Raw genomic sequence first — 11,353 nt, forward strand, 5'->3', positions numbered from 1 at the left:
TAACATATTGATTACTTTAATTATTTAAATTTTTTTTTCTTCGCTGAAAAGAATATTTTGATATGTTTTATATTTTTGTCTTTTATGGTTTTGTATGTTTGATAAATAAAAGCCTATTAATTAAAAAAAAAAAACATTCTCCCATAGGCTGGATGTATCATTACAGTAGTAAACCATGACTTAGCTGCCATGGTCCTCCCTTTGGGAAGGCGTGACAATGGTCTCTCCATTTTCTCTACTATCATCCTTTCATGTTTCACAGAACCTGAAGAGCCACGCAGTGACTATGTTTGAAGTCGGCAAGTTGTCGGATGAGACTCTGGACAGTTTCCTTGTGGAACTAGAAAAGGTGCGCTGCCTGTGTGTAAACGGCTCCTATTCTACTAAGAAATGTTATGTAACCTCTGCGTGATGCAGCCACATTGTGCAGCTATTGGACATTGCTTGCAGACGTGGTTTTGTCCACACGTGGTTATTGGGATATATGCCCCCCCCCCCCCATATCTCATAAGGCTTAGGGTCTTATTCCACGGGCCCCATAATTGTTTAGCGAGGGCTGCAGGGACATTGTTACCGATGTCCTTGTAGCCCTTGTTTAAACACCATACTTTACCTAAACTTGTTGAAGGTCTTCTCTCCTGGTCCCGTGCGCAGCAGCAGTTTCGGTGCTGCTTGTAGCGGACAGACCGCTCAGCCAATTACTGGCTGCGGCGGTCCTGGCCAGTGATTGGCTGAGCTGTCTGTCAGCTAAGGGCCCTATTCCACGGGCCGATGGGGGCTCGATCAACAATGTATAGAGCGCCGATCTGCTAGATCGCCGCTCATTTACTGGGCCTATTCCACGGCCCGATGATTGTTGAGCGAGGGCTGCAGGGACATCGTTACCGATGTCCTTTCAGCCCTTGCAGCATATATTACCTGTCAGGTCTTCTCCTCCGCTCCGTCTTCCTCCCCGGGTCCCGCGCGCTCTAGCTTCAGAATGACGCTGACAGGCAACTTAGCTGACAGGCCACTTAGCCAATCACAGGCAGTGGTGGTCGCGGCCTGTGATTGGCTGAGTGGCCTGCCAGCTGACAGGTCATTCTGAAGCTAGAGCGCGCAGGACCCAGGGAGGAAGACGGAGTGCAGGAGAAGCCCTGCAGGTAATGTATGCTGCGCTTCTCAAATCGTCGGTCGCCCGCCACGCACCACTATTCCACCATAGCGATGCACGGTGGGGGAACGATGATTTTAGGTCTGGCCCTAAATGAACGATCCGCCGATGACACGATCATCGGCTGATCGTTCTCTCTATTCCACCGAGCAATAATCGGCCAAATGGGGCCGATTATCGTTCCTGTGGAATAGACCCCTAAGACAGGCCGCACCGAAGCTGCTGCTGCTGCTGCGCGCGGGACCGGGAGAGAAGGAGCACAGGAGAAGACCCGCAACATGTTTAAATAATGTATGGTGCTTGCGAAATCGTCGGTCGCCCGCCACACATCACTATTCAACACAGCGATGCCTGGTCGATGCCCGATGATTTTAGGTTTGAACCTAAATTAACGATCAGCCAATGACATGATCATCGGCTGATTGTTGTCTCTATTTCATGGAGCGATAATCGGCCGAATAGGCCCCTTCCAAGACATGAACTCTGGGGAGCAGAAGGCTTCAGTCGCCTTCTGAACCCCCAGACATCCCCTTAGTGGGAAGGGGATGAGTGAAAATAATAAAATCCACTGACGTCCCTGGCTCCAGCGCTTCCGCCTGTTTCCCGCTACTCTGGTCCCCAGTGTCTGGCCACGTTCTGGTCTGAGACGGGACATGGGTGGGCCTGCTCAGCTTTTCATTGGCTGTAGCGGTGTTCCTCCTCCTCTGCTGCTGCGTGGATTAGCAGGGTTTCCCACGTCACGTCTCAGACCAGAACATGTCTGGAGACCATAGAGTGGAGTAGCTGGATGCAGGCAGCAGCACTGGAGTCAGGAAGGTCAGTGAATTTTATTGTTGTCACTCGCTTAGTTATAAGTTATATATATTTGCAAATAACTTTTATTCAAAAGAAATCTCCTGTTCTCCAGTACTTATCATCTGCTGTATGTCCTGCAGGAAGTGTTGTATTCTCTCCAGTCTGACACAGTGCTCTCTGCTGCCACCTCTGTCAATGTTAGGAATTTTTAGGATGTATTTGCTACTGCTCTGGACAGTTCCTGACCTGGACAGAGGTGGTAGCAGAGAGCACTGTGTCAGACTGGAAAGAATACACCACTTCCTGTGGGACATACAGCAGCTGATAAGTACTGGAAGACTGGAGACTTTTAAATAGAAATAAATTACAAATCTATAGAACTATACATTGAAGAAGAGAACCTATAGATAATGTTATTGTATGTCCCTCGCAGGTACAAAACACAGGAGAAGGAGAGGCTCAGCGGTACTTTGATCATGCACTTACATTAAGAAATACAATCCTCTTCCTGCGCCACAACAAGGAACTTATTGCACTTCCTGAACAATTGAATGCAGGTAGGAGACACACCCTGCCCCTATTCTAGGACTGATGGCGGTGGTGTGCCTGTGACCTACAGCATATCCCTGTCTTGTAAGCGCAGGTTTACCACTGGATCTGTTGCGGTGTGAGAGTCTCCTGGGTCTGGACCCGGCAACCTGCAGTCGTGTCTTAAACAAAAACTACTCCCTTCTGGTGTCTATGGCTCCTCTCACCAATGAGATCCGGCCCATCAGCAGCTGCACGCCCCAGGTGGGTTTCAGGCCTCCCATGACTTTGAATTGAATTCTGTTGCAGTATTGAGATTATGAGTTGGTTTTGCTGTGGTTTTATCCTAATGATGTCTGGTCTGGGATGCCCACCGTACGCTATTGTGCCACAGTAATGACCAGCTGGATGGTAAGATGCTCCAGGGCAGTATCGTATATCAGCAGGGACATTGGGGACTCTTAATTGAAGACACATAAAGCATCTTATTTTTGCAGCACATTGGCCCGGCCATCCCTGAAGTCAGCTCCATCTGGTTTAAACTCTACATATACCACGTCTCTGGCTGTGGGCCACCATCTCTCTTGCTGTCTAAGGGAACCAGACTCCGCAAGTTACCTGACGTCTTCCTGGTAAGCATCACGAATGTCAGTCCGCCTATTCTGTTCAGCCGAGGCCGTAATCTGACACTAACTCCCCTTCCCCATGGCGCTTTGATCCATTCTAATTCCTATCATGGATCTGAACAGATGTGTTTTGTAGGCCTATGACCGGTTATTGATCACATCGTGGGGACACGATCCCGGCGTGGTCCCTACATCCAATGTCCTGGTGATGCTGAACGACGCACTGACTCACTCCGCCGTTCTCATTCAGGTATGTTTGCGGTGGATTATTGCATTAAAGGGGTTCTCCAGCAATAGAAAAACATGGCTACTTTCTTCCAGAGACAGCACCACTCTTGTCTCCAGTTTGGGTGCAGGTTTTGCAACTCCTTTCCATTGAAGTGAATGGAGCCTAAAGTGTCACTGTTGTGTTTTTTTTTGTTGCAGAAATCAATGGTACAGGCGATTTTTTTCATATTTAAGATTTTTATTATTTTGAGAACAGAAAGGAAAATGACAGTACATCATAATGGTAATGACAGCAAGAGTAAGCAAGGTGCGGGTAGCACCACAACATCAATAAGGAATAAGAATAAGAACAATGTCATGTGACAATGATGAAATCAAACGGTGGTAGATGAAACATATTGTGGTGTCATAGTGGCAGGAAGTTATCCTGAATAGCGACTAATGTCCACAGGTCTATGATGGGATACGCGTTTATATTGCACATTTGGCTTATGCAGCAGTAAGTAACAACAGTTGACGCGCAGTTGTGTCCACCCAGACACTTGGCGAACTAAAGGAGATAGAGGCAAAGAGAGAGAGGGCAGGGTAAGGAGGGTTAGCAAGAGCAGGTGGAAAGGGGGGGGGGGGAGGAAGAGCGGGAACAGAACAGAGGTGGGGGGGGGGGGAGAAGGGTTTCTGTCCCACCACAGGGAGGGCCTGTCAAAACTCCGTCCAGTAGTACCAGGTCTTGTTGTAATGGTCAGCGTCCGCTGGAGTCAGAGCTATTGGGTCCGCCATTCGTTGGGTAAGGGAGATTTCGGCCAGCTAGTCAGATATGGTGGGGGGTTCGGGGGTCAGTCACCGACATGGGATGACTATGTTAGCCGGGTACAGGCGATTTCAAGAAACTTTTGTAGTTGGATTTATTAGGCAAATATGCCATTATCTGCATTCAAAAAGACTTTCCCCAGGTCCCCCTCCCTCCTCTCTCTCATTCACTGCTCGTTATCAGGAAATCATGTGTTGTTGCATCAGACATGCCCCTGTCTGTTCTATGGAGAGGGAAGGGGGGAGGGGGGAGATTAGTCGGCAGCAGAGAGCAGAGAACAAAGGATTACACAGTTGGAGCTTTGTGAAAGCTGCTATTCAGAGGTCAGTGCTGACTGTCAGAAGAGATAGCCAGGAGATGTAGCTGTAAATTAACCCTTTGTTGACCTGTTTTGGTGCCTCATCTCCCTCCACCCCTCCCTTCTCCATAGAGAACAATGAAGACAGGGAGAGAGCTTCAAACTGCTTGCTCATGAAAAAAATGCATTTTCGGCTAATAAACCCAATTACAAAGTTTCTTAAAATCGCCCGTACTATTGATTTCTGCAAAAAAAAAAATTAAAAGACAGGTACACTTTTATTGCGAACCGCACCTGAACTGGGGACAAGAGTCGTGTTGCTTCTGGTAGAAAGTGGCCATGCTTTTCTAACACTGGATAACCCAGGGATGGGGAACCTTCGGCCTTCCGGGGGGGATGGATGGGGAACCTTCGGCCTTCCGGGGAGGATGGATGGGGAACCTTCGGCCTTCCGGGGGGGATGGATGGGGAACCTTCGGCCTTCCGGGGGGGATGGATGGGGAACCTTCGGCCTTCCGGGGGGGATGGATGGGGAACCTTCGGCCTTCCGGGGGGGATGGATGGGGAACCTTCGGCCTTCCGGGGGGGATGGATGGGGAACCTTCGGCCTTCCGGGGGGGATGGATGGGGAACCTTCGGCCTTCCGGGGGGGATGGATGGGGAACCTTCGGCCTTCCGGGGGGGATGGATGGGGAACCTTCGGCCTTCCGGGGGGGATGGGGAACCTTCGGCCTTCCGGGGGGGGGTTATGGGGGACCTTCGGCCTTCCAGGGGGGATGGGGAATCTTCGGCTGTCTAGTAGGCGTGTACCCTCTCCTCCACCAGAGGGAGCTTATTGTACTTTTCTATGGGTCTCTTTACAGGGTCATGGGATGCACGGAATGGGAGAGACTGCATACGTTCCCTTTCCCTTCGATGAATCAGAACTACAAGGAGGTAAGAACTTCTTACTGTCTTTACCTGAGTGGGTCTCACAAGTTTTGTGACTTCTGTACCATTGTGGACATAGTACTACAGAGAGTTGTGTGGTCTGTTATCTGCAGAGTTCTCCATCCACAATATGGGCGTCCACAAAGCTTTAAAAGTCTTAAGGGAGCGGATAGACCTGGAGCACTTCTGTGGGTACATCACCATGCTGAACCCCAGTAGTCATCACGTCAGCCCGAGGAGACTGAGCGATACTTCTGATGGGAGAGGTAAGGAGCGGCCTATTGATATGTTTCTGTTCTCTGTGTAGGGGCTTTATAAGCTTTAAATAAATAAAAGCATTTGACATGTTAGGCTGGGTTCACACTACATTTTTGCAATCAGTTTTTGTCATCTGTGTGCATCTGTTTTTCCATTGAATTCCATTAGAGAAAAAACAGATCAATTTTTTTTTTCAAACAGACACAAAAATGAGGTTGACTACATTTTTGTGTACGTTTAAAAAAAACAGATCCGTTTTGATTCGTTTTTTTTTTTTCGTAATGGAATTCAAAGGGAAAACTGATCAAAACGCATGCATCTGTTTTTTTTATCCCTCTCCATAAGGGGCGTCTCCTGGCTGCTATCAGCAGCCGAGGGCCACGGCTAATAGCCAACACAGATTGATCTCTATATCTGGCTATATATACCAACTGTTTGAATGCCTCTGTCAATTCCATTTAATCTGTCAGTGACGGTGCAGTGGCCAAACCGACCTCCCGCGATGTGATCGCGGGAAGCCGATCCGTTTTAAAGACAGCCTCTACCAGGTTTTGGCAGTCTGGGGCTATTTCGGACATGCGCAGTACAGCTGAGCTAGGATGCAGCTGTACCGCCATGTCTGCCGGACACGGCTACGCACCTGATGACGATCGCATGACAAAGAGCTGCGATTACACCCATAGAGGCGTGATTACAGGGAAACCCAGCCCCCGATCCGTGACTAGGTGTATTAAAAAAAAAAAGCCCAGATGATTACATGGAAGAAATTAGCCTGCAGTGCAGGAATGGATATGGATAAGTATACATCTGGCAGGCAGCCATGATATACAGATATGTTTGAAAAGTTTGTTATGGGATGTATTACGTTGTATTATGGGTTTATAAGTTTTTTTAAGGTGATTTCCTATTAAGCTTATAGATCTTTTTCATCCTTTGTGATATGGGTGGTATAGAGCATACACTTACCTGTCATTGCTCCATACAGATGAGTCGTGTCTAGCGTTGGGCTCTGAAGTCAATGGCAGCACCGAGTCCTTTGAGCTTGTGGTTGAAGAGTTTGCAGTGGAGCCGGGACACAAGGCCAGTGAAGGTACGGTCCTGCGTATAGTCACATCCAGCATCGGCTAAAGCAAAGAAAGATCTGAAAATGTTCCCATTGCTGATTCATTTTATAAGATGATCTTTATATGGGTCAGGGCCACTTCTTATACAGAGCACCAAATCCCCTCCATAAACAATAGTTAAAGGGTTGTTCATGATTCCAAAAAATTGGCGTCTTTTTCCAGGAAAACAACCATACCGGTAAGTGGGTTGCTTCTGGTATTGCCACACAGTCCCACAGAGGTAAATAGGTGCAAACCGCAGTACCACACACAACCTGTGGATGGAAGGGGCACTGTTTCAGAAAGAAAAGATTTTTTTATTTCCCTTTTTAGCATGGTCATCCTGTAGGTCAGCAGTGTCAAACTCGCGGCCCTCCAAAACTACAAAGCCCATCATGCCTGGACAGCTAAAGCTAGCATGGTAATTGTAGATTTGCCACAGCTGGAGGGCTGCGAGTTTTACACCTGTGCTGTCCGTGCTCCCATTTGATCAGGGGCATGTAGTGGCAATACAAAGCTCAGCCGTGTTTCTATTGAATTTAGTTTTGCTTATAGTCATACAGAGGCAGTCGCCATGGTATATGGAGGATGCATTCATTTCTTGTGTTTGTTGCAGCTCCAGCGGTGGAGAAGGACTGGGTTCCCCTGGAACTTTGCTATGGAATCCCGCTCTTCAGCTCCGAGCTCAACCAGACCGTGTGCAAAAAAATTGCTGCCCATGGATTATGCGGGAAGGAGAGGTGATCACCACATAGCGGCCAGCACTGTCACCTGTAAGGGTACTATTACACAGAACGATAATCGGCCCAATTAGGCCGATTATCGCTCAGTGTAATAAATACAACGATCATCGGCTGATCGATGATATAGGTTAGAACCTATATTTGTCGGGCACAGACTGCGCATTGCTGCGTGTAATAGCGGTGCGCGACTGACGATATACATTACCTATCCACGCTCCAGGGCTGCTCCTGCGGTGGCTTCTCCCCGGGTCCTGCGCGCTCTAGCTTAAAAGCGGCCTGTCAGTTGACAGAGTGTGCGGGACCCGGGGAGAAGCGGACCTCAGGAGCAGCCCTGGAGCATGGATAGGTAATGTATATAGTTTAAGCAAGGGCTGCCAGGACATGGGCAACGATGTCCATGCAGCCCTTGTTAAACGAGTATTGGGCCGTGTGATAGGCCAAGTAAACGAGCGCCGATCTAGCAGATCGGCGCATGTTTATAGGTATTATCGGGCCCCCATCGGCCTGTGTAATACCACCCTAACACTCTGTTGTATCACAGTACATACACATAGATACACAGAACTATATACATATACTAATTATAACGTTATTGAATGGAATCCGCTTAAAGGGGTTATCCAGTGCTACAAAAACATGGCCACTTTTCCCCCTCTTTTGTCTCCAGTTCAGGTGCGGTTTGCAGTTAAGCTCCATTTACTTCAATGGAACTGAGTTTGAAACCCCCCCCCCCCCCAATCTGGAGACGAGAGGGGGAAAAGTGGCCATGTTTTTGTAGCACTGGATAACCCCTTTAAATTCTTCAGCTCCTCCTGCTGTATACCCTGCAGAGATCTAAACTGGTTGATATATAGTTTTGTGGAAAAAGCTTCAGGATAACCTCTTTATTCATGGTAAATCTTGGTCAAGAGTCATGTGGGCGGTCCTAGTGAGTGATTGACAGCTGTCTGTGGAGATAAAAGCTCTGCGCAGATAAAGGGCGCTGTTAAATAGCCACATATGGGGGGACACACAGCTAAAAGACATCCGGCAGAGCAAAAATCTGCAATATAATGGCCAAATACACACACAGGTATGCTTATCCTCAAAAGTAGGGATGGTCCGAACCTGCCGAGGTTCGGGTTCGTATGAACCCCGAACGCTCGGCAGCAGATTCCCGCTGTTTGCCCGCTCCGTGGAGCGGCCGGATCCAGCGGGAGTAACGCCCTGACAACTGGGCTACAGCCTATGGCTATGGCTGTATCCCAGTTTTCCAGGCGGTCCTCCCGCTGGATGCGCCTGCTGCACGGAGCGGGCAAACAGCGGGAATCATTACCGAGGGTTCGGACCATCCCTACTCAAAAGTCACATGACTACTACACTTGGTCACACTAAGATTGCACATTTTCTGCTATGTCGGATAAGATACAGGTGCTATGACCTATATAACACTGTCAGCAACTCGGGTCATGACTGTATGGGCCCTATTACACCAAACGATTATCGGCCAGACTTGGCCAATAATCGTGTAGTGTAGTAGCTCCTGCTGAGAGGCAATGATCAGCTGATATGCATGATGTCGGCTGATCACTATCTTTCAGATAGCGAGAGTCTGCTGGTCGTTAATCCATCTAAATATAGTCCCTCCCCAGGAGGTGTATTACATTGTCTGCAGATAATATAGAATGGATATTTGGCTGAGGCCTCCTTCTGTGTAATACTATATTAAGCTGTGATTGTGTCTCCTCTCTCCCCTACAGCCTTCAGTATCTCCTTTTCTCCAGCCGCAAGCTTTCCCTTCAGGTTCTCAGCTTTGTTCAGTCATTCCAGGTGAATATATATCTCTACATTGACACATCAGAGTGTTACATGCCAGGGAGTATATACACTGGCGCCAAAGGGGTTATCCCTTAACCCAGCTACTTTCTTAGAAAAAGAGCGCCACCCCTGTCCTCAGGCTGTGTATGGTATTACAATTCACCTCCATTCCCTTCAATGGAAGTGAGCTGCAATACCGCACACAAACTGAGGACAAGAGGGGCGCTGTTTCTGGAAGAAAGCAGACATGTTTTTTTGAGCTTGGATAGGATGGATGCAACTTGCTGACACATATCTTCTCTGTACACTGACCCTCTTGTCCATCTCTCATAGGAAAGCAGCTTGGCAGGTGAACACACGTCAGAGACGAGCACGTCGTGCATGCTGGCGCAGCCCGGCCCGGCGGACATCGGCGTGCCTCTGCCTTCAAAGAATCTAATATTTCAAGACGGCCTTCTTTCTGAGTGGAACGGTCGGGCTCGGGTCTCCGCTCACCATGTGCACATAGCGAGCGAGCAGGCCTGACACTGCGCATGCTACCCCCGAGTCTCCTGCCCTGTCGGTGTTAGTATTTATTGCTGCTGTGTGGGTTCTGTTTTAGCAGCGTAGTCTGTGACCGGTCACTCTTGGGTCCCGTGACCAATATCCTGCATTTCTTGTACATTCCTAGAATGCCTGTCGTAGATTTAGGGGCAGCCATAGCAAGAAATGATCGAAGGACTCCTCCCCACGGCTTCTTGGGATTTAGATGGGCTTTTCAAAAAGATCAGGAACTGGGGTTAAAAAAAAAAAAAAAAAAATAGAAATTCTAATGTGCTTCCCATTAATTTTTGTTTATTTTTTTTTTTATTAGTGGCTTGGTCATGTGACCGGGCTGTAGATTACATCTGCTGCCATTGGACACTCGTGGTCATGTGACATCACCCAGGACACACCCTCTGCAGGTTCCTGAACTTTTTGAAAACTTAAAAAAAAAAACAAAAAAAAACACACAACCACTCAGACGCCACTTTATCAAGGACCAAAACCTTTTTTTTTTTTTGCCCACTAATTTTTTTTTTTATTTTTTTTTTATTGAGTTCTAAAGGAAGATTTAGTGAGAATATGAACTCGTTATTTATTGAAGGTGCAAAAAAAAGTTCAGAAGGAAAATCATCTTAAAAAAAAAAAAAAATAATAATAATAAAACAAACACCTCGTCTTTATTAATATTTTTAGGCATTGGAAAGCGAAAAACTAAAATTCACAGTGTATATTATATCTGTGTGATAACTTGTCTGATTTTGTAATTTTATTACCAGTATTTGTGAGATTCCTCTCCTGTATTATACCAGCCCTTCCATAGGCGGAGGCGGGCGGGCGGGCGAGCGGCCGAGAATCACATTACACAAGGCACATTCTTTTTATTGAATAACAATGTAAATCTGAAAAAAAAAAGAAGAGTGTAATAGTTTATTAAATTGACCCTGTATAAAGGAGGAACGTTGTGTTTGTGGTTTGTAAAAATCCTTCACTTACAAGAGAGAAAAATGGCTACTTAGGACTCAGCGCCTACTTACATTGCACATACAGCCCATTGATTTGTGTGAGAAGGGTGTAATACTTCATTTCCCCTGCGGGGGTGCTATAGGGAAATACCAAGTCCCTGGCAGATTGCTGCCAGCAGTGATGATCATGAGAAGAGGGTCCCAAGTCCCCCAATAGAATGTAGTTGGGCTTGAGTATACATGTTGCTGGCCCAATTGACCTCTATGGCTCTGATGGAGATAAAGAAGCCAAGTACAGCACTCCATCTTCCAGACTTTCAATGGAAAGAAACATACTTGATGGTGGCTCTGATAAGCCCCCCTCTGACCAGATATAGGATAGTCCAGGGGTAGGGAGCCTCGGCCCTTCAGCTGCTGCAAAACTACAACTCCCATCATGCTAAAGCTTAGGCTGTCCATTCATGATGGGAGTTGTAGTTTTGCAACAGCTGGAGAGCCAAGGTTCCCTACCCCTGGGATAGTCCATCAATATGTGGAAAAACTGTTTTAGTTACACGACTGTTTTAGAGTGACTTGTATCACCCCATAAATCAGAAGCT

The 11,353-nt window shown here is 47.4% G+C and overlaps 1 protein-coding gene across 2 annotated transcripts in view; it reads left to right on the plus strand.

Annotated features, from left to right (window-relative positions):
* FAM91A1 (family with sequence similarity 91 member A1) overlaps positions 1 to 10,745 on the plus strand; it is a 30,453-nt gene extending 19,708 nt beyond the window's left edge. Inside the window, exons 14-25 of one of the 2 annotated variants that reach the window (XM_069957135.1) lie at positions 263 to 349; positions 2,382 to 2,505; positions 2,592 to 2,740; positions 2,974 to 3,108; positions 3,239 to 3,352; positions 5,300 to 5,372; positions 5,480 to 5,632; positions 6,610 to 6,714; positions 7,344 to 7,467; positions 9,210 to 9,279; positions 9,601 to 9,831; positions 10,121 to 10,745. In XM_069957135.1, the coding sequence (XP_069813236.1) occupies positions 263 to 349; positions 2,382 to 2,505; positions 2,592 to 2,740; positions 2,974 to 3,108; positions 3,239 to 3,352; positions 5,300 to 5,372; positions 5,480 to 5,632; positions 6,610 to 6,714; positions 7,344 to 7,467; positions 9,210 to 9,279; positions 9,601 to 9,792 (1,326 nt within the window). In that variant the 3' untranslated portion in view covers positions 9,793 to 9,831; positions 10,121 to 10,745. Of the gene's footprint in view, positions 1 to 262; positions 350 to 2,381; positions 2,506 to 2,591; positions 2,741 to 2,973; positions 3,109 to 3,238; positions 3,353 to 5,299; positions 5,373 to 5,479; positions 5,633 to 6,609; positions 6,715 to 7,343; positions 7,468 to 9,209; positions 9,280 to 9,600 lie in introns of both variants that reach the window. The other variant, XM_069957134.1, reaches the window with a different exon arrangement.
* Positions 10,746 to 11,353: the final 608 nt, after the last annotated feature.

Source organism: Dendropsophus ebraccatus, chromosome 2 (genome assembly GCF_027789765.1).
Source record: "Dendropsophus ebraccatus isolate aDenEbr1 chromosome 2, aDenEbr1.pat, whole genome shotgun sequence".
Taxonomy (NCBI): Eukaryota; Metazoa; Chordata; class Amphibia; order Anura; family Hylidae; genus Dendropsophus; species Dendropsophus ebraccatus.